A 23,150-nucleotide genomic window follows, 5' to 3' on the forward strand; every position below is an offset into this window, starting at 1 on the left:
ATTATTTTTCTTGTTGGTAGTTAAGTTTGACTGACAGCTGTTTCGTTATTATCCCTTGTGCTTTGCAAAATAAATAATATTTTTCTGTTCTAGCACTAATATTACTGTACATCAAAAAGGCTTTTGAAAATGTTTATTCTCAATTCTCCGAATGACAGAGATCCATTTTATTGAGTCGTTATGGTCCAAACCTCCGCAACTAATATAACACAATACATCAAGGAGGTAAACGGAACAGCCACAATACACAATTTAGTTGCCTTTGTGGATGATCAAAGAGAGAACGGCGCATGTGTACTCTACATAAAGTCGACCCAATTATCGTGTATTTCAAGATGTAAACATTGGATTTTTATGAAATGTTTTTAACAAAAGATGGATATACATAGTTTTCGGAGTTATATATCTGTTGGGTGAATTTTAGTCTCTGTTTATCGTTTTTTTAACAAAACTATCCGAAAATGGCCGACTCTCGTTCAAGTTTTCTTACACAGTTTTGTGTACTGGTTGTTTTTATGTCAAATTTATGTGATATCGCTCAAAGTTTGGATCTATCGTGTATAGAAGTGAAGAAAGAATACGTAAAGCTGGGATTTCGAGATGATAGTAGTGTACCCATTTCACCAATTTCAGGTAAATTGTCTACTACTTTTCTACACAAGTTCAATTCACCTGCCAAAATTTTCTTATCAGAGGGTCGTGACCTGTAGGCATATCTGATATGAGCATTTTTTGTGTTATTCTATGTTGAAAAATTGTCACAGAATGTATAAAATTAAAAGTTTAAATTTATATTATTTATTAAATTCATTGTCCGTCATGTTCAGTTACAGGAGGCAGCTGAAATTTGAATTTGTAGATTTTCCAACTCTATCCAGTGTACATTCTTGGAAGTGATCAGGGGTAAGGGACCCTTGTCTGGGTCTTGATTTCCATTAATCAATTCACTGTTAAAGTGCTACCAGCGTATATGGTAATTGCTGGGGAAAAGCCATAATTTTTGCCACAAAGTTACGTTGCAAACAGTCATTGTGTACATTTTTTGTAAATTTTTAAAATTAAAGTTCCCAGTTTGGTGCCAAAGCCAGATTGAATTTGAAATTATAAGGATGATTTCTGTTAGTCACTATAATTGCTAAAAAGAACTAGAACACATTTAACAATTTATAAGAACAGCTAGTGCAAGTATGAAATACATAAGATTAAAGAATGTCATAATATTGTTATTTCAATCCAAAGAAAAACATGACTTTGATACTTGTGTCGATTGTTGTTTTTTTGTACAACACAAGTTGCTATTAACTTGAATAATATATCAAATTTGTGTTCTTTGTGGAATTAAAGGATTATAAATATTTCTGTTTCCTATCCAGTAATCAATATGAATACTGAAAATGGTATTTGCAGCAATGATACTATTAACTATATATATAAAAAACAAAGATGATATCAAAAGTCAGATCCATATAGATTTACTTTTTTGGTAAATACAGTAAGCTTGCATCTGTCCTGTTTTAAAACAACTATACACAGGTTGTCTAGATATCCTATGTAGATCTATCTAGTGACTGAACCCCTAACCTTGTATTTTATTGGGATGTTAGCAATGGTTTAACTTTCCTTCTTTAATACTTGGTTGATATTTTGAGGGACAATATTAGCTAAAATTGCGATAACTAATCATAAATGTTTAAATGATATGGAGAGAAAATGGTTCACAATTTACTAAGTAATGTATTTCATTGTTTAATGTCACAATAGTTAAAACTGGTTTTGTTTTCTTCAGGGTTGTTTCATTTTAATTTTCTACAGAGTAAGTGTTTAAAACTGATGCTCCATTATTTGGGAACACATATATTTTCCAAAGTGCTTCAAAGTTCACCTTATTTTACCTTTTGGCTATTTGACACAGGGGAATGATCATGAACAGTGACATGGTAATTACTTGACAGTGTACAGCACAGCTAGGTACTGGCCTAATGGGAGTATTAGGGTCAATTTATGACCAATGAATGGCCATTTTATGGTCAGATTTCATCAACAGCTGTGAACTGTTGTTTATTTGCAATACACAACACTGTGTGTACTGGTTGATGTGCCTTTTTTTTTCTCCAGGCAAATTTACTTCATGTATAATGATCTGTTTATGCCGCAAGTATATCGCTCAAAAAGAGTTTTTTCTGAGCTACCTATACATTACAATGTTTTGTTGGTAACATTTTGAACTTTGTTTCCATTTATTTCTAAAGAGAATGTTATAAGTAGTAAATATTCGAGTTGTCCTAGGGTTTGAAAATGTATGGGAAAAGGCCGAGGACCTATAAAAGGATTGCTGTGCGTGAATATTGATGGCTCAGCGAGTGATGTGTCACTAAAGATGTATATGTTTTATTTCTTCTTATTTGATATAGATTGAAATTACCATTTCAGAGGTCAATTTAATGTAAGTAGCCAGGTCATAATTGAATCAGTGTTATAAATACATATCATGACTTCATTAAACAGCTCAGCCTGTTATCACAGCAAAAACTTCCTAGAGATATTGTGGTTACTTGTTTGTTTTAAGAACTTTTACCCCTAATGTTAAAATAGTTGGGTTCCTAGGTGAAACATCTATTTCATCAAGGTTCCCAAGTACTTTATTTGTGCACGACACCATTTGAAAAGCATGTGATAGCTTTCACAGTTTTTCTAGATTTTATTCATGTTAGGTAGAAATAGGACTCGCATATTTTAAAAAAAAGCACTCCCTTTGATGTTGTTTCAAATGAAAATTTGCTTGGCAGTGCATGTGAATTTGTTGAAATATAAGTAATAATAATGCATTGTTATGCATTGATGCTGCAGAGTGATCCCGTATTACTTTCATTTAATGGCTATAGACAGAAAGTGTAAAATGCTCTCAGCTTCTTAATGTTCAAGTTGTATCTAGTAAAAAAGGATCTAAATGCAGTTTAGGAAAAACGAATATACATAAATATAGAACAGTACACATTTTTGCTATGGTAAAAAGTGCTTTTCTCACTTGAAGTGCAGTTAAAGCTACTTGCCCACAGTTGAGTTTGGTTGAAATTTTTCAACATGTTCATTAATTTCCGTTGAGTTTGGCATGTATATATATGACACTGAAAAATGATATAATGGGTAAAAATAAAAGTTAGATATTGGTAAAAATGCAAGAAGAATGTAGATTTTTTGCATTAATTTATAATACAACAGTTTACCCTCTCAAAAATGTTTTTGGTTATTTATTAGAATATCTTGCAAAACTCTTTATGTCTGACAATAAGTTTGTACCACAAATAAGTCACTTTCAGAGTACTATACTTTCTTTTGTAGATTTTTAACAGAGAAATTATTTTTCACCTAAAATGTGTGGGGTAGTACCTTTTAAACTAAAGACTTTTTATCAGCACATGTGTATTTTTTGCAGTTTTGACACTTGCCACTTATCAGTTAATCAATTGCTCAATTATTAATCACCATGTCGTAATTGGCCGTAATTGAATTTGATGAAATGAACAGAGTGGCATTTAAGACTATATGACTATGCTTTAAATGCCTTAAGGGGAATGTAAGGTGTAGTTTAAATATTTGAAGTTTTAATTAGCAACAAAGGATAAAAAAGAATGGTGTTGTACAATTGCCTTTAATTGATTCTTATTATTGACAGACAGACTCACTGTGTCTCAGTTATGTCTGGTATTATAATAACCAAAAATTATTATAATTATACTGTTACATGTATATCATGTTCAAAGACACTTAGAGTTAGACAGTTATTTGCCTATAAAGGTTAAGTTACATCAAATAGCTATAACAAAATAGAAACTACCCGAACTCGCCCACCTCCCCCAGAATAAAAAGAAGAAAAGGATGCCAGATTTTTTTTTTAAATTGTCTGCTCAAAATGGTAAACAGTTTATGCTAGCGAGATATGCCACAGTTTGTCCAATACAGGTGCACTTATTATCAAAACTTTTAACAATGTCAAGTTTCCATTTATATCGACCTATATCATAGATTATGCAAATTTTTATTCTGCAGAAATAGTGCACAATCACTTTACATTGTTTAACAGTGTTATTTATAATAATGATAAGTGGGCGGACAATGTTAAGATCTGTCCAGTCCTTAAAAACCCTTCCTACACTTAATGGGAGTTAGTCATTATAATTCAGGATGATGTAATGGTCAGGTTTATCGCATTTAAATACAGTATGGTAAACCATTTTTGTTTGCTTAGTTATTACAGGACTTCCTTTTCAGGGTTTATCAATGATACAATTATTGGAAAAATAATCCGAAATGACAAATTAATCCCTGATTGCAGAAAGAATGCCAGTGTTTGTTCATATCCTTAGCTATTCATTTTCTTAATTTTTGTCTAAACACATAATGTTATTAACCGCCAGAACGTGCTATCAGAGCCTTCTTATTTCATATGCTGATAACACGTTCTGGCGGTCAGTATAGACAAGTTATATTGTTTCCTTTGAAGGCATCACTAGTTGGGCCCTGTTAGGTTAAAAACGTTCATATTAGGTTTAGGAAGTGGCCATGCCCATAGAGCATAAATTTAATTTTCCATATTTTATGTTTATATAAAGAAATTTGAAATTTTGAAATGAAAATGAAATTTTACGGGTTAATAACACGGCTTGATCAAGGATGGAGGAAATGTTTTTTTACAGGTTTGAAAAAGACAGAGAATTATTTACGAGGTTTGAGGTTTAAATGACATGGTTACAGAGACACTTGTGACCTAGATTATCATTATATATAAAAGATACCATCTTGATTTGGCAAAGACTGATCTGATGTCGACAGATAGATTTTTATCAGACCCAAGCCAAGACTGTGTGTGGTTGCATAAACTGTGTATGCAAATGGCGGATGTACATCTTTAATAACCTGATTCATGAAAAAGTCACGGAAAAAATGTTGTTTGACACCAGTCACAGCAATTTTAATAGTGGAATTAAAAAAGTATATATTTTTCTGTAATTGATTTGAAAATTTTAAAGATGTTCAACAACATACCAAAAAATAGCAAGCATGTGAGAAATGTTACAATTCTAATGTAACATTTTTTTTCTCTGCTAAAGAAAATTTCTTGTTAAGAAGAAATTGAATTGGATGAAAGTCAAGATTGAAATTACCTGTTAAGTAACAAAAAAAAAGAGAACATTTTCAACAGCATAATTAGCTTTTGAGTAATATTTCATTGTACATGTAGTCATGATGTACTACCTATCTTGTCATAAATTTTACCTATCCTCATTCCCGAAGGTTGCAAAGATTCTCTTCATGAATAATGCAGTATAGAAAGATACTATTTAGATCACCTTTTTAAAAAACATTTTTTTTGTATGTCTTAAAATATTCATATTTCATATATTATAAAAGATGTAGTTATGATTAATGATCCATTTTGTGGTGACAGGTAGTTGAAGAAGTGCAAAATATACCATATTAACCCTTAGCCTGCTGCAGGCGAATTTAACATCCTTTGCAAACAGCTTGGAACCAGATCAGACGCTGATTAAATCGGCGTCTGATCAGGTTCCAAGCTGTTTGCTACTCTGACAATATTTCTTCCAATTTTGGAGCAAATTGAATGAACTTTACAATTTTAGCAGACGACTTTTCCAGCAGACGACAATTTATCTAGCATGCTAAAGGTTAATATGATATTAAAATTTAATGTTCTGAACCTATAGATGTAGGTTCCACGTCATTTAAGATGTACAACATATAAGGAGAAAAATAGAATTACAAATAAAAACAAGCAGTAGATGCCAAAAATGGGATATTTAGGTAATTGTGGCTGATGATCAAAAATGATTCCAACCAAAAGTGCAATATTCATAACTGTTACAGTCATATCTCCTAGCAGTATTTAATTAATTTAAGCTGCTGATGATTTTACAAAAAAATCAAATTAGCCTTTAAGAAATAATGCATGTTTATGATGGGTGGGGGGTGGGGGGACTATATCACCGGTATATTCTACCCTACGTAATAGACACCTTATCCTGTGCAAGCCACACATAATAAAACCAGGTTTTGGAAAATATTCTGTGACTATTTTCTGTAGAAAATGTGTTTCGTGACAAGCTTGTTTCATCTTGAAGGGATTTTCGAGGAAAGTGTCTTTCAATTTTAGTCGTCTTTCTATAAAGACAGGTCTATCTTCCTTTAGTTTGACATTTAATTTTCACAATAGCTGCCCTAAAGAAATGAAAAAACAATTTCATCAGGTGATTGATCATGCAAGAAGATTACATTTCCATGCTTTCTAGGGAAAACTTGAGATTGGATCAGGAAATGTTATGACTTATAAAAATAGCTTATGTAATGGACTTTTAATGATGTATTTTCCTTTTTCTTTCAAATAGTTATGTGTGCAAACCATTTTTTTTTAATTTTCAACAAAAGATAATAAATGAACTACTTGCTCAGATCGTACTGTCTGTACATTATTATAAACCTTTATACAAAAATGACCTTTATCTAAAAAAAATATGTCTGTCATCTTGGTGTTTGCAGCATTTTAGAAAAATTGGTTAATGTTACACAAACATTGTTACATGTACACAGATGATTGATGATGAATAAGTGATGATTAAGGTGATGATGACAAGTCTTCCTGTTTAATTAATCCTGTTTTTGAAACTTTGTTGAAAAAACATTGCAGAATGTCAGGTGCCATATTGTCTAGCACTTTGAATTTATGGAATGCTTTTATGGATATACTGTTAAATGTTAAGTAATTTCTATTATTTATTTTTCAATATACATTCAGATCATTTTGATTGAAATGTGATATTTCAATTTAGAATATGATTTTAAAGAGATGGCTTAATTGTCCTTGAGAGCCTAAAGAGGTCACTTTAATTTTGCCAAATGAAAACATTTTATATAGTTTTTGAAAATTGAGAAAAGAATAAAGAAACAAAGACAACAAAATACATTAAATTTTGCTGTGAAGTCATTTAATTTTGTGAGCATGAAATTTCATGGTTTTGGTCTTTAATCAATCTTAGGGATATGATTTCATGGATTTCTAGTGTTCTGAACAAATTTATGTTGAATTTCATTTGTTTGTTTGGATTAAATTTTGTTGATGAAATCCACGAAAATTAGTCCCCCACAAATTTTGATGGCTTCACAGTAAATGCAACATAGCAGGGACAGTCTAATTATATTACCAGACCTTTATTGTTGTTATTGGCAGATTTTATTTACATTCTGTCCTTGCCATATTGGATAATGTAATAAAATCGTCCTTATTCAGCGTAAATAGCAAGTCAGTGTAAATGAAAATTCGATTAATTATATAGATGTTAATGATTATTCGAAATTTGCGTGTTTGCTCCAAATTAATTTTGTATTAGCTCTGAAAAGAAATTTTCTCCTTGCCTGATACTTCATGGTTATATTTCGGGATTGTTTTGTTATGCTGAATTTAATTGTTTTAAATGGTTCGCAATTTAGACGAAAGAATCACAGTCTATGAAATTATTTCCAATAAAAGTACTGTCATTCATTTAATTTTGTAAGATGTATAAAATATGATGTTATACCTTTATTAAACAGACAAAATTTTGTTTTGAAAAGACATTTATTATGATTTTGTTTAATGGGGCAAGTATTATTTCGATAAAGTCTGGTGCCTTTTTGATATACTTTATTAATTGACCACCCAGTACTACTATGGTTCAAATAAGTTGTTTCAAAAATCAGTTTCATCTTTATATGGTGGCCAAGTGAACTTTTTCTGAATGATGGATCAGTCCATTCTAAGACATTTAGTAGCTGGATAGGCTATTACAATGTTATTTTCTAAATCCCTTGATCAAATCCCTCACTGAAAATGACTGGTGTTACAAAATCCCCTTCACAACATTCTGGTTATATCCCTTGTTGAATAATTATTGATCTTAGATATCATGCTCAATTATTAGAATTATGTTTTCCTAAAGGCGTTGTATTTACGCTGCTTTCACGCGACTTGTAAAGGTATTAGTTGTATTTGAATTTGATGAATAGTAAAATCACAGAGGGAATGATACCCCTGCAATGGTATGAGGGGATTTGTGTAACCCCTGTCATTTTTCAGTGGAGGGCATTTTGATCAAGGGGATTTTGATTGTCTCCCGGCTAATTCGCTTCATAGAAAGCTACAGCTTTGTTGCATTTGGTTCAGTGAATTTTACTTTTCCTTCTAAAATATCTCAATCTGTTACATTTATTTATTTGATCATTCTCAGATTCTAAAATCTGATTTAATTGAAATAAAAAAGTACATTGAAGTTGCAAAATATTGATCTTTCAAATAAATCAAGCAGATTATTTGGCATATGACCAGGTATAATGACATAATTAACCACTTGCTTGTAACAACATATTACCCTTTAGTCCACCATGCCTTTCCTTTCCTTCTTATCAGATTTGCCTTGTTTTCCAACCTCAACTGGACATAATTTACTATGGTCAAAGATAAACAATCTTCCTAATAGGCCGCACTTGCCTACTTCTTTGTTTCTTGGTGTCAGGTGATCAGCTAGTTTAGTTTAGATCTTTTCTCAGCACAGTCGACTTTTGGCTTTTGATTTCGGAAACTGACCATGTTGTCAATGCTAATTGAAAATGAGCTTTGATTTAAGAAAGATGATTTTCATTCTTAGTGTAGTTTGGCCTTGTGGGTTTCTCTAGGCTATTTTTCATACAAAGTCCGAAGCAAGCAGGGGGTTATTGATAGCCAGTTTCTCAGTTTCAGAATTTGAAGATTTTCTTCTCTGTAAGGCTTGGGGATATTTTTATACTTGGCAGAAACAGCAGGGGCATTGTGGGTAGTATTCCCCGTGTACTGTCGGTAGAAATATATCCTGGAATCAATCAGATTGCTGGAAACTCATCAAAACTAATAGAAAGACTTCAATGAAGACAGAAGATGTTGTGAAGAGCATCTTGTACAAACAAAAGTAAGAATAAAGGATAAGTGGTATGATCCAGGATCAGACATTTGATCAGCTTCTCGGAAAGTAAAGTACAATCAAGCATGTATTAAGCACAAGCTGTATTAAGCACAATTTCTATTAAAAGTACAGACTGGTTGGTATGTGATTAAGGCTGGAAAAATTGCTGCTTAAAGACAAGTTGTACACAGAACAAAAACATCAATTTGGATGTTTTGCTAACTGTCTGGTTAGGCAAGTGGTTGCTAAGGCAAGTGGTTGCATCAATCAGGTGGCCACTGAGGCAGGTTCAACTGTATTTCATACAACTTGATGTGATATTTGTAAAATTAGGCATATAAACAACATTTTTCCTCTATCTTCAAAAGTATGATTTTCTTTCTCTCCTAATTTACTAAATTCAGGGTATAATATATATGTCCTAAATTACATTTATAAAATAGTTGATATATTAGTTATGGCAGTCTTTGTGTACTTGTCAGTATGTCAATAATTGGCTTTTATTCTAAAATCAAAAATTACTGTCTTCTTTCGATTAACTAGGCACAGGGATCAAAATATCATTGTCATCTGCTCTGGTCAGAGGTCTAAGGTCTTACAGTTTCTATAAATCTGGGGGCAGTGGGGGGCAGCACTGAGTTTACTGTAAACTGCATTACAGTGGCTTACATAGCGGCGTTAGGGGATTAAATGTTGGCAAACAGTCCCTCCTATATGTGGTAGCAGGTTCAAACCGCATAAACCACAATGAGACGCTATTGTTTTTGACAAGATCAAGTGACTTGGTTCGCACTTTTTTTCAAATGAATAAGAACAAACTGCGAGACATTACAAGAAAGGTGTAACAGTAATTAAGGAGACCTGTATCATATTTCTAACAGTACTTTGTCAAAGCATCGGAAACTGTTACCATCGTTAAGTGTCTATTTAAAATGCGCAGCGTTTAAAACATCATTTCTTTTTTCATATTCATCAGGAGATTCTATCTCTTCAAAGGAAAAACTTGAGACGGCCACAAATTTCGTGGCAAATGAGCAGTCAAAGCACATTTTATTACCCTATTAAGGATAGACACTAAACAAGTCTTCATTCTGTATGTCACCCAAAGTTTCAGAAAAGGTAGTCATTAATTTGTCGCATTTTACTTCAGTGTGCACTCTCACAGGTCACGTAAGTAACACGATACAGCCGTCTTCCTTAAAAATGCAATTACGGTGACTTTTCTGACATATTTTCGCCTTTTGTTCTTTAACGTTAATTTAAGCAGCGTACTTCCGATAGCATTTTTTTGCATTTTGTAAGCGTTTAGAAAGGTGCAGTAAATGTGTGAAGTTGGTTTAGAGTCAACTTAAACATTAGGTTTGGTTGAGTTATTTGGTTCAAGTCCAATTTTGCCACAATTTTTTACTTCTTTATTTAAAAGTTTAGTCTTGTAACGTAAAAAGTCAGGATGTCTAGCACTCCAGAACAATAGTCAGATCCTGATAGTCTAAACAAAAAGAGAGAATGATAGTCCTTGCCCCATCTACAAGTACAAATGTACAGTTTTCAAGTACAAATGTACATCTACTACTTTTGCTTGATTTTTTCAGCGATCAATTATGATCATCATGCTGTTGTACTTTATCGGACTTCTCGAAACCTGAAATCATGGAACATCATTTTCTAAGACATTAGGCCAGCCTTAAAATTAAATGTCAAAAGTTCAAATTAACAGTTACATTCAGAAGTTACTTTACAAAATGAAAACATCAATTCATTACTAAAAAAAATGTAACATTAGATATAAATTGAATTAAATAAATAATAATTAAATTTCGAGGGGGTGAATGCAGAAGAGTTCTAAGTGCATATAAATAAAGAATAAATGTATTCTAGAAGACAAAGTCGTGATCTTTTTTACAGGGAAAAGCTTTTTCTTCACCTTCCTTTTAAAGGTGTGTGACAAACTTCAAAGGAATATTCTAGGAAAGCATGATTACAAATCTCCATTGTCATCTTTTGACATTTCTTCTGAAAAGTTTTATCTTCAAGGAGTATGGAAATCATTTACTGATAAATTTTAAGCTGGTGTACTCTTCAAAATTGGAGGCTAAATTAATAACAGAAATTTGAAATATTTCTTCTCATCTGCTGTTAATGGAAAATTTCTTACAGATTAAACTGGAATTGGGAAGGAAATGAAGATGGAATGTGTCAATTATTTCAATTAATGCAATTTCCTACAATTTAGTCACCATGTAATTTATTCGTCAATAGATTTTCTCTGATTTTAATATGAATATTCATGAGATGAAGAGATTATTTTGTAATTCTTGTAACAGTTTCCGCAATCTTTGTTTGGTGCCATCTTTAATCAGTTCATAAAATCTTTTATACATATTTATGTGCCAAAATCATTTATCTTAGTTCCTGTTTTTGGGAAGGTGCTCAGCATACGGAAAATAAAGGTGAATTAAGGAAGAATAATTTAGTAAATCTGACCTGATTGGATGACATCTGTTATGGTTGAAATGTTATTTTTTTTAGGAAGTCATTGTTTTGCAGTAACCTTAATGTTTTTTATATGTTTTGAAAAGGAGGTGACATGAATACAGGTTGATATATAGTGCTAATACGGCCAGAAACGTTTTGCTCATATCAGTTTCTTCGTTTTTAACAAAAGATTAATATACATTTTGTTTTAATCCACTTTTACTTTGAAGTGTCTGTTTTGCGTTAATCCTTTTTTTCAATATGTTGTGTAACATATATTGAAAGGTCATTTAAAACTTTTATGCAGGCTTATATATTCTTGTTAATACATTTAGGACTTGTGTTAATGCTTTTCTGTTTGAGTATCACACTTGAATTAAGTGTTTCGCAGTTTTTGAAAGAAGTAAAGAAGAGTTACCTAACCTTAATACTAATCTTCCCTCTACATATTTGAAAACCTGTCAGGTTGTTTGTATGTATGATGTCATGGATTGCAATGTTTACTTTAACACTTATTAGTATAGGGTCTTTTAATGATTATTTTCTCCTTGGATTTATACTTCGAACAATTTAGAAGATAACTGCTGAAATGAGTCAGCCAATTACCTCCCTTTTGTTCAGTTATCTATTGTTACATTAAGTTAGGTAAGTCTAAGATTATTAGTGGGTAGAAGTGGGTGTAGCTATGATAAATCCATGTATTATCCTAGCTAATCTTGTATCAAGTATCCACTAGAGTAAGAAACACTTGATGTTTCTGTAAACTGTTTACTTTAGCTGGTACGAAATGGGAAATTTGAATTAGGTATAGCAATAAAAGATGCTTTCCAGAAAGACATGTTGAGACAGAAGTTTTGATTAAGGATGTGAGCTGCTGCACGGTACTGATCGTTTGGGGTAGCATGTCAGATGAGCAGATCAACACAGCTATCATTCTGACAGTATAAAAATAATATTGAATGCTCATCTGACATAATGTCCTATATTATTAGTACTTTGATCATGGTTGAACATTTTATATTATTATTGTGCAAGTTTAATTGAGTTAAGGAAAAATCTGTTTCATTTATTGTTTGAAAAAGTCAAAATATGTAAATGTTTTAGGCAGTTCATAAATTTTGATTGTTTTATAACAATATTTAAGGTAAATATTTTTGTTTGTATGAAAAAGTTAACATAAGTCATTTTGTAACAAACATATTTAAGGTGATTAGCTTCAATTATATGAAAAAGTAAAAAATGCAGTAATAAATTTTAAGGGGATTCAATAATGTTAAAGTTTAGTAACCAGTAACATTATCTGTATAGCGGATTGGTCTGTTGTACTTGATACCAAACATAATTTTAAGACCTGAAAGAAGAAGATATAGAGTTACTATGGCAACAGCTTGCATTTCTTCATTCTGTCACCCCACGCATAGTATATCAAATTAGCTTTGTAGATTATGGTATGTTATATTGATATATTTTATACAATCGTTTCATCTTCATATATAGAACTTTTACAAAAGCAGAAATTTTCGTTCATATTTGTTGCTCCTGTAAGTTATTAAATTTAAACACAAATCAGGGTTTTTTCTTTCTGTTTTGGGAACATAGCCTTTACCCCCAATATTGGGAATTTTGACGCATAAGTGTTCCAAATTGGGAAATATCTAGTCCCATAGGATATAGTAAGGATGTGTTTAACTACTTTCTCATACTCTTGTTTCACATTGTACAACCTCTTTAACATACTGCCATTACAAAATTGTCCATAATTTGGTCAGTGTTTGTGCAAATTTGATGAAATTTTTTTCAGAATGTAGATTGGGAATTTTTGCACTCACATGGGGAAAAATACATACTTTTTGGCATTGGGAATATAGCCCAGTAACGGCTATAAAAACGGCCAAAAAAAACCCCTGCAAATAAAAATTAAATTCTAAATGGAGGCGTATTAGTACAGAAAAACCCATTAGCATAGTTATATCTGATACTCAATCTTTCTTACTGAATGAAAACAGTAAGAACTTATCATTTTATGGAAATCGTAGTAATTTAAATATCGCCCATAGACATCTTTAGATATTACGTAGACCAAATGCATATCAAATGGAGCATGCCAGCTCCAGGGGCTATTTATTTTATTTATGGAAAATGTCGAGACGTGCTGTCTGGCGTGAGCAGAACTTTTTTTTCCGCTTTGAATGAAATTGATTTTTAACTTTTGAATAAGATTATTGGGCTTGTTATTAATAACGATTTAAATGTTAATACGTAGATTAAATATTTGGACAATGATACAACATATTTGACATTTATCGATACAGTGTTAATTACCTTTGTTGAATGTACATTGGTCAGTGTGCTTGTTGCATTGACCGCCAACGGCGCAGTATGTCTGGGTCATACTGGTCAGAGAAATTTCCATCATTTAGTTCGCAATTATTTCCAATTATTTGTATGGCAAACATTTTATAATTAGATTGTTAACAATTGGAAACATATTCAAACATGCTGAAATTAGTCCAATAGGATTTATTTTGTATGGTCAAGTGTTTAGCATTTATTTCCTATATAAGGGGAAAATCAGGGGGGGAAAATGCGGCAACTTCTTGTCTGGGTCCTTCTCAATGAGCATGAACTTGACTTAAAACAGGCCGAAGATTTTTCAGGACTGGTCCTGATTTCAGGATTATGGCTGTCAGAATTTCCCTATTTAATTCAATTGAAGAAGAACATTTTAGGCTTTAGAATGTAGATTTTCAGGCTTTTGGTTTTTGACTGAATCACAGTTAGTCATATTAATAGCCATGGATGTCATTCTTATTCAAGATATTAATCCTTACCCTGCCAAATTTCTAAAATGGACTGGTCCATCATTCAATTTCGGCAATACCATTTATTATTTGAAGGGGTGTTCACTGAAAATTTACAGACTGAATAGCGAATATTGCACTGATCATGAACAGACTACATGGATGTGTAGGCTGATCATCATCTACACTGGTTGCAAAGGCAGAACGAATGGTGTCCAGCATGGTAAGAGTTAAATTAATGAAAAAAAAATTAGAATGAAAGACATGCAAAATGCATGTACATCATAAATACTGCTAATACCATAATTAGAATTAGTGATACTGAATAAGTAATGATTCCCCTCCCCACCCCCACATAAATTTTTGTCATCTAGCGGTGAATTCCTAGACTATGACATTGATTGCTGTCAGCTAAAGTATCTACCGACAATGAAATACCTGTGCGGTGTTGAAACAGGTTAAAACAATTTCAAGATTTTTAGATAATAAACAACAAAGAGAATCAATTATTGGTAGTCAATAATTACCATGCATTTTCTTCCCGATTCAGTTAGATATAGCCTCGCTGCTAATGGTTGCATTATCCATTCTATTAATTGAATTACATAATCAACCCTTTTTCAGAATCTTGTTTACGCTGTGATCGAATGTTAAAATAGTTGGAATATGACAGGGCTTGCTTTCCATCAGTTACTGAAGAAGTTGGAAGTTGCAAAGAAGATCAGGTTCTGGAGGTCCTCCCATTTAGAACTTTGGGCTACAGGAAAAGACAGACTGTGGACTTCAGACCACTACAGCAGAGGGAAATCCCTAGCCATTAATCAAACCCCAGGATATGAGATAGGGAGTTGGGCTGGTACCTTACTGCAGTATATTTAGACCGGTTTGAAATGTACCATCCCAGGTTTCAATTTGAATTGATGAAGTTTCCATGTGATTTTTTCCACCTGTCCACTTAGTGACCCATTGTAACGAGTCCAAGCTTTATTGGCTTATTTTGCCTGGGGAGGGTGCGTGGGCCAGATGTCACCTGTAATAAGAGATGTATGCGATACTGCAGCATGAGTTTTTTGGCGAAATAATTTTATTGTGTCAGTGCAGGTCCATGTAATGGAATGTGTTTGTCGTTGTAACACAAGATGCATGACAGATGCACGCATGCACTTTGCTTTTGAAGTTTCTTGGCGTATAACCCTTGATGTTTTTGGGAGGTATGTATATAATGGGGATAATGATACATCTGTGTTCATTCAAGGAAAAAATTCATCATTGTCATTATGCGTTTGTCTCTTTTTTTTTTTTGGACTGAAGTTTTTTTTCTGTAGGCAACTTATTTGGCTGCAGTTTCAAAACTGTCAGAGAGTTTTACTAAAAATTTACTTACAGTTTACTGTATTTTTACTTATTTTCTTCTTTTGAGTGTTTTTGGCGATACTTGAAAGTCATAGAGTGGAAATAAGTCCTTAACAGTCCTTGATCTCGTTAAACGATTTTTTTTATTGTTAAAAAGTGGTATGATCGTATCACTGTTTTACGCCATGTTGAAAGTGGTTTTTAAAACGCTGTAAAACTGATCATACAGGTGTTCCTTATCAAAAACCATCAACTATTCCTTTCCTGCCTGGAAGATTGAAATGCTTCAAATATTTTGACAGCATATCTTTATGATATTTTGTTTGTAGTGTGTTTTACACAGGTTATTTGCAGTTATCTTGATCAATCCAAACAAAGCCGTTCCAATTTTAAAGGGCATTGAAGTTGGAAAATTTGAAAATTATATACCACGTAGGTAAAATTGATTTTAAAAAATGGTAGTCGAGAAGAAAATGACTTAATTGAAACATTTACAGGCTTGTTGTTTTGAGGAGATAATAGATTTTAATGACAAGGTTTACGTTTTCAAACTTATTCATGTAGAAGTGTAATAGCCATATGAGGTTATAACGATGCCATGTTTGGTCGGTTTTAAATGCTGATATCTGGTAAAATGGTTTCAAAAGATACAAATCGGTAAATAGCGATACGATCTACAAGATAATGAGTACAAGGAAATTGCTGGTATTGTATTCCCATGAAGGTGAACTTGATTCTTTTAACATTCAGAGAACATGTTCTAGTCTGGTCTTGCTAATCAAGTATGACATTAATAATTCTAAAGCATGTATGATGGAAATAGATTCTTGTTTATAAATGTAACATTTGCTGAACTCATCAAAATCAGTAAAATTGCTCCAGACAGGCAGTGCATTTCTTATCTTGTCATGCTCTTTTAATTAAAAAACAGATTTTTAACAGTTTGCCGAAGGCTAGCTTCTCTGCTTAAAGGATCATGTTTTTTTTCTTGTCAGTAAAATGCAATGGCACAGCTGTAACAAACAGTATCTACCATTATGAATATTGGATAGATGGGAAAAGCATAAAAAATACAACCTTTGCAGACCCTACAGTTTTCACTATTTTACCTGGCATTATTGCTAGCAGTATGAATGGTTTTATAGGCATAAAAGAATCACTTTCTTTTGGTGCGAGACGTAAAAACACATTTTTTGTCAATATTTGCAGCATTGCCACAAGTAATTTTTTTTTAATAAAATCCATAAACTGTTTATTTTTGATAGCCGCTGCAGTGTTATCAATTAACTGTCTAGCTGTTACTTGTTTTATTCAATGACAATTTTCGTGATATTTGCACATAGCCTGACTGTTACATAACAAGTGATAGGGAAAAATTGCATTTCTAGCTCCCACAGGGTTTTTGTGGCTGCCAGTGAGTTTTCACATTGATCTGATTTCCATAAACGGTGTTACAGTGACTCACGAGTTAGTGTGTCTTGATTCGATTCAATTGATTGTCGCTGAAAGGCTTCAGTACCTTCATTATGTAACAGCTGTGTCATGTTTAAAGCTTTAAAGTGAGCTTTAGAGATGGCAGTAACAGTCTAGTGAGGTCTCTTTTCAGAATCTATGTGTAATCATTGTAATGGCATTGGCTTAACCCTTACCCTGCTAAATTTCTATAATGGACTGGTCTATCTTTCAATTTGGACAGTACCATTTATCATTTAAAGGGGTGTGAAAATTTACAGACTGAATAGCGAACAGTGCAGACCATGATCAGACTGCACGGATGTGCAGGGTGATCTTGGTCTGCACTGGTCGCAAAGGCAGAATCATCTGCCGCCAGCAGGCTAAGGGTTAAACCCGAACCTGTAACTGTAAGATTGTATTCTTTAGTCTTGGATTAGATACTATGAAGACTTTTTTACCTTTCTTGAAGAAGAGTCTTGAATGTCGTAGTTCTGTCTATGTTCTGTAAGTCCTGTTAATCCTTACCCTGCTAAATTTCTATAATGAACTTGTCCATCTTTCAATTTGGACAGTACCATTAACTGCTTTAAATGGGGTGCGTACCAAAAAGATACTGACTGAATGGCGAACAGCGCAGGTCATGATCAGACTGCACTAGTCGCAAAAGGTAGAATCAGTCGTGTCCAGCAATACTAAGGGTTAAAGACAATTCACAGGCATTCTAAGAAAAATGGAATCAGGCAAATGCTGCAAAAGAATCAGAAAATGAGGTTGTTGGTGAGGCAAAGTTATCTAGTAAAAATAATTGTCTGGTTTTCAACACTGTGTCTGGATTGATGTAACAGGCACTACAGTTTACCAGACCTGCAATGGAGTCCTGTTTCAATATTATTACTTTTACATGCAGTGCAAAGCCACTGGAATACTTGCCTAGCTCATTTAAAAGTCATTAAACATGCTATGTGTATATGTAAACTCCCAAAATGTGCGTAGTCTCTTAAGAAAAAAAACACAACTATGAAGATAATTGTACATGAATGTAAAGAAAAAACAACCCAGTATACATAAATGGTTTGGAAACTTAAAAACATCTGTTTTGTGTTAAAGCCCATAAGTTGGAAATATGCTTTTTTTTCCTTCAGGGCCAAATTTTCAGCATTAGAGCTGTGACTTCAGTCTTGCTATTGAAGTATTGAAAAAAAACAACACATTTCATTTCTTCCGTATGAGGAGGTATGCTAATAAAACGCAAACAAAAAAGATACTGTAGCTTATTACAAAAACATTACAAGTGCATGTGTTCTTGGTGCTTATATGTTTTTTCCCCCCAAAGTACGAAGCACACAAAACAGAAGCATTTCCAAAAAAAAAAAAAAAAAAAAAAAAAAGTGTGCTTTTTCTATGCCCTTGCCTAATGATGGAAAATTGGAATCTGCATTACAAAGCCATCAGTGAAGTGATGCTGAAAATGAGTGTATAGGCAACTGTCTACAGAGGTCTTGGGAAGCCAGGTAAATTGTTTATTGTCAGGAAAATTGGCAACGATTTTTACATGATTTACCATCCTTTAAAACCTGTCAGAACACTTGTTTAAGCCGAAAAACAAAGATAAGATTTTAGAAAAAAGGGGAAAAGTGCTTTATTTATTGGTGTAGAATTGATCGTTATTGAAATTATCTATGTCATCAAATGTTTAGAATCTTCTGGGTGTGAAATAATGACTCTTACATGAATATTTCTTTTAACATGTATTAAAGGGAAGTAATTCCATAATTAGATTGGTCTCAGTCCTATGTATTTGAATTCATTCATATTAAAAAATGACTGTTAAATATTTTTATCAGGTGTTGATTGAGGTTTTTACCTTTTACATTATTACACAAATAGCAAGAATGTTGTACATATACACTGGATGAATTTTTTTTTCAGTGTTCGGAATAATGTAAAACAACAAAAAAAAAAACTGTACAAAAATTATAGCAGTCTACATCAGATCTGTACACAATTTAAATTACACCAGTGTACACAAGATCCATATGCAAATACCATTCTACACAAAATCTGTACAAACCTAACACAAATACCATTCTACACCAGATCTGTACAACCATACACAAGTTATACCATTCTACTCCAGATCTGTACAAACCATGCACAAATTATACCATTCTACTACGGTTCTGTACAAATCATACACAAATATACCATTCTACTCCAGATCTGTACAAACCATACACAAATGATACCATTCTACACCAGATCTGTACAAACCGTACACAAATGATACCATTCTACTCCAGATCTGTACAAACCATACACAAATTATACCATTCTTCACCAGATCTGTACAAACCATACACAAATTATACAATATTATTCCAAATCTGTACAAACCGTACACAAATTATACCAAAACTGTACATAAATTATACCATTCTACACCAGATTATGTCGGCTTCACCTTGCTGTCATACTGACTTTTATACACATGTCCCATTTGGCACAATTTTCAGTCTCTAACCCAAGTACTTCAGACAGTACTTGAAACCCATTGCCCTACTGGCAACTGTTTTCAAGTGTATATACCTGTTTCTTGTATGCACATGCAGGATTTGTATCAGAAAACAATAATTACTAATTGATAAGTAATCAAGTTATCTACAATTTCAATGCCATGTTCATGTGTATTATACCGTGTTCACACTAGCCGAACGGTTTTATTTTTATTAGGCACTAATTGGCTATAATTGGTATCTGACATTCAAAACCCATCAAAATATAATCCAGTTTGCGTCCACACTAGGCAAAGAAATGTGGTTTAAATATATACATGCAATGTTGGAAGTTAACAGATATCTTGCAATAAGCAAAAAAGGTTACAAAGAATTGAAGCTAACAGAAACAAGAAGGGGTCATCAATATTAAACTTCTGTGTTCATCTAAGAATTTCTGTTCATTCCATCTATTGTCCATTTTGAGCGTCAGCATGACTCCATATCGCAATTTAATGTTTTTGTTTCAACAACAGTCCAATTAATTTTGCCAGCCACAGCATCAATTGTTTGATACAAAAGAGAAACACATGGTATTCTTCCTCCAAAACGTAAGATCTGTGGATTTGGGATTGTAAAACCAGTTATAACCCACATTTGTGTTCACATTTGTAAAATAATGTAGCATTACTTTTTAATGTAGTATTAAAACCACCTCCTGAGGTAGTTTTAATGCTACATTACAGAAACCACTTGACCTTTACAAAATTCACGTTTTACACCACATACAGTGAGGACGCAAACTAGTTTAAAAAATAAACCCAAGTTAATGTAGGATTAAAAACGTAGTCTGAACACGGTATTCGAGGAGTAATTGTTTTTGAGCCAACCAGTTGCCCATGGGAAAAGTTTGTACTGGTTTAACTAGGCGCAGCTTTTAAATTATTTAATTGAAGTAATAGGAGTAAATCTAATAAGTACAGATTACAGAACAATTAGTGAAATGTTTGTTTCTTTAATTAGTTTCCATTTTCTACAGTATATGCGTCCCCTTTCAAGCTATGTGCTTTAACATAAACTGGTTCGGTTAATTGGTTGATTCCGTAGGGTTGTCTTTTAGGTCTTAAAGTTAGTGTTCTCAAATCTAATTTGCGATTTCAACTACAATAACTTTTGGCAATGCTAGCGTTTAAGAAGTCCTAAATATTCTTTGTAGATACAGTATTGCCAAAAATGCATGAACTAGAAATCAAGAAAAAAAAAATTGGGCATATTTTGGATAAAAGCACCTTTCTAAACCATGATGTATAAACAGATCAATAGTACAGTTTTAAGGAGTTGTTGGTTTTTTTTTTTTTTATGAAAAATCATCCTACTCATTTTATGTGACAAAATTGAATATATGAATTCTGAACTTTGGTCCACACCTTAATCTGAGAGGGTTAAAAGCAGTTTTAAGAGGTCTGTTATACACCTTGTCATTTTAGAATATGATGTCTAGACAAAGATAAAATGTTTTAAAAGATTTCCTCTGACGTGTTTTGTCTTGAATGACAAATAAATTTTTGTTTTTGAAATATTTTTATAGCTTTGTGAGCCGATTTCCTGCAGTGGTCAATATCTCTCGTGATAGGAATGTATTGGAAAGTTGAAAAGATTTCACAATCAGAATGGTTTTAGTCATTCAGGAAAAAAAGCGATCTCAGCCCAGTTTTCTCAAGTCGTGTATAAAAAAACCTTAAGTTGTCCGTGATTGGTATCTGAATTGACCTTTTTAGGCAAATGTATATATCGACTGATAAATTGATCGATTGTATATAAAAAAGCCAAGATAAGTTGGTGATTGGCCACACACAAGTATCAAAGTACGTAGTTTTCGAAGATAATAATTGTGAATGAATATTCTTTACAGCGGTGATTGACATGTACTATTGACGACTTACGGGTATTTGCACACATTCAGTTAAAGGGTCTTTATCTCGTATCAAACACTATTTCATATAATAAGCCATTCTATTTTAAGGTCACTTTACAGAAGGATCCATCTCTTCGATGGGCCAACTTTTCTTTGTTTGTTAGAAAGTATTTCGGTATTGTTTGTTTTGTATCAAATAAAAAAAAATTCTCATTTGAGTTGATGATTGATCTCACAAACGGCATTTAAATATTTAGGTATATGGATGTATTTTAGGTTAGATAAGATTTAACCCTTCATGTTTGAGATTATTTACATTATTGTGTTGTTACGCTTATCCGTTTCACTTGACGGCGACATTTTCTATTGAAATGGAATTTTGCGATTTCTAGTTGCGGTAATTGGTACGCTTGTTAAGATATAATAACGAATAAAGAATTCATTGATACAAAGCAGTTTAGAGGTAAAGCGAAAATCCTCTCGTAAATCCCTATGATTTAAATTCAAAAGGTTTTATGAAAATTTACAATTTAATAAAACAGCTGTATGTATATAGGTTAGATTGAATTTAAAACCAGGATCAGGCACACTTTTAAGTGTAAATTTTATCAAAATTTTGAATAGTCTCCATTGGCCATAAGGGTTATTGATATAATATGAGATATTAGATCAGGTCACGATTTTTTTTTTTTTTTATATTATTTGTGTTAAAAGAATCAAATGTGATCAAAATTAAATAAGTCTTGCCTTGCTCGTTGTATTTTTTACTTGGGGAAACCCAATATTTTATGATTTTACTGAAAGTCAGGTCATTGAGTAAGTTTTGAGCAACAGAGATCAATGCATATATATGTTTTTTCCTCCATCCACTTCTGAATGACTAAATTACATACCGTTTTTTTTTTCTTCGGTACAGCTGTTGTCGTGGATAATTGCTTAGCATTCAGATAAATAAAATATATTGTTGAATAGGTGATGCAGACATGTTTATTACCGCCTAGGTAGACGGCTGAAATATTATCCCTTATATAGGTTTTTTACCTAAATGTAAGTACTTCAGATAACAGTTAGGGCAATTTTATGGTCACAGAATTTGCGTAAATGATGTCCAGTGAGTTTTTGGTGTACCATTTTTACGAAGTCGCGGCAAAAGTATTTAAACATTGACATGGCCAGATTTACCTACACAGTTTTTAAAATTTTGTATGTGGCAATCAGTCTGTGCCGTTGTTAATGTGTGAAAGTTGTCGTTTGTTAGTATATTGCAAAATCAAATATTTTTGAGAGGCAAAATTTTTGCGAAATTTTAATTTGAAATGTGTACACATGGTTTATACTAAGATTATTTTTGCTATGCATGGTGAGCTTTTGAAAAGTATAAGCACATTTATGAAAGTAATAGCACATTTGTGACTATTTATTTTTGTGAATATGCATGCATGAACAGTTCGCAATTGTAGCGAAAACAAAACCCCTAAATTTAACAAAAGTGCAGTTACATAAGGATACGAAATGAAGGGATCGATACAGTAGAGCATACGATGTTTGTTCCAATTGCTTTTTACATCTTTCAAAATCCACAGGCAGATAAGGCTGTTTTGCCTTGTTGTTGTTAAATATAGTTATAAAAATTACGCAGTGTTTTTTGTGTTGACCAAATGTTTGATTCAAATTA

General features: G+C 32.6%; 1 protein-coding gene across 1 annotated transcript in view; it reads left to right on the forward strand.

Annotated features, from left to right (window-relative positions):
* Positions 1 to 239: 239 nt before the first annotated feature.
* Positions 240 to 23,150, forward strand: part of LOC123554608 (glypican-6-like) — a 74,391-nt gene continuing 51,480 nt past the window's right edge. Inside the window, exon 1 of the mRNA XM_045344859.2 lies at positions 240 to 633. Coding sequence (XP_045200794.1) covers positions 462 to 633 — 172 coding nt within the window. The 5' untranslated portion in view covers positions 240 to 461. The remainder of the gene's footprint in view (positions 634 to 23,150) is intronic.

The sequence above is a fragment of the Mercenaria mercenaria genome, chromosome 7 (assembly GCF_021730395.1).
Source record: "Mercenaria mercenaria strain notata chromosome 7, MADL_Memer_1, whole genome shotgun sequence".
In the NCBI taxonomy this organism is placed as follows: domain Eukaryota; kingdom Metazoa; phylum Mollusca; class Bivalvia; order Venerida; family Veneridae; genus Mercenaria; species Mercenaria mercenaria.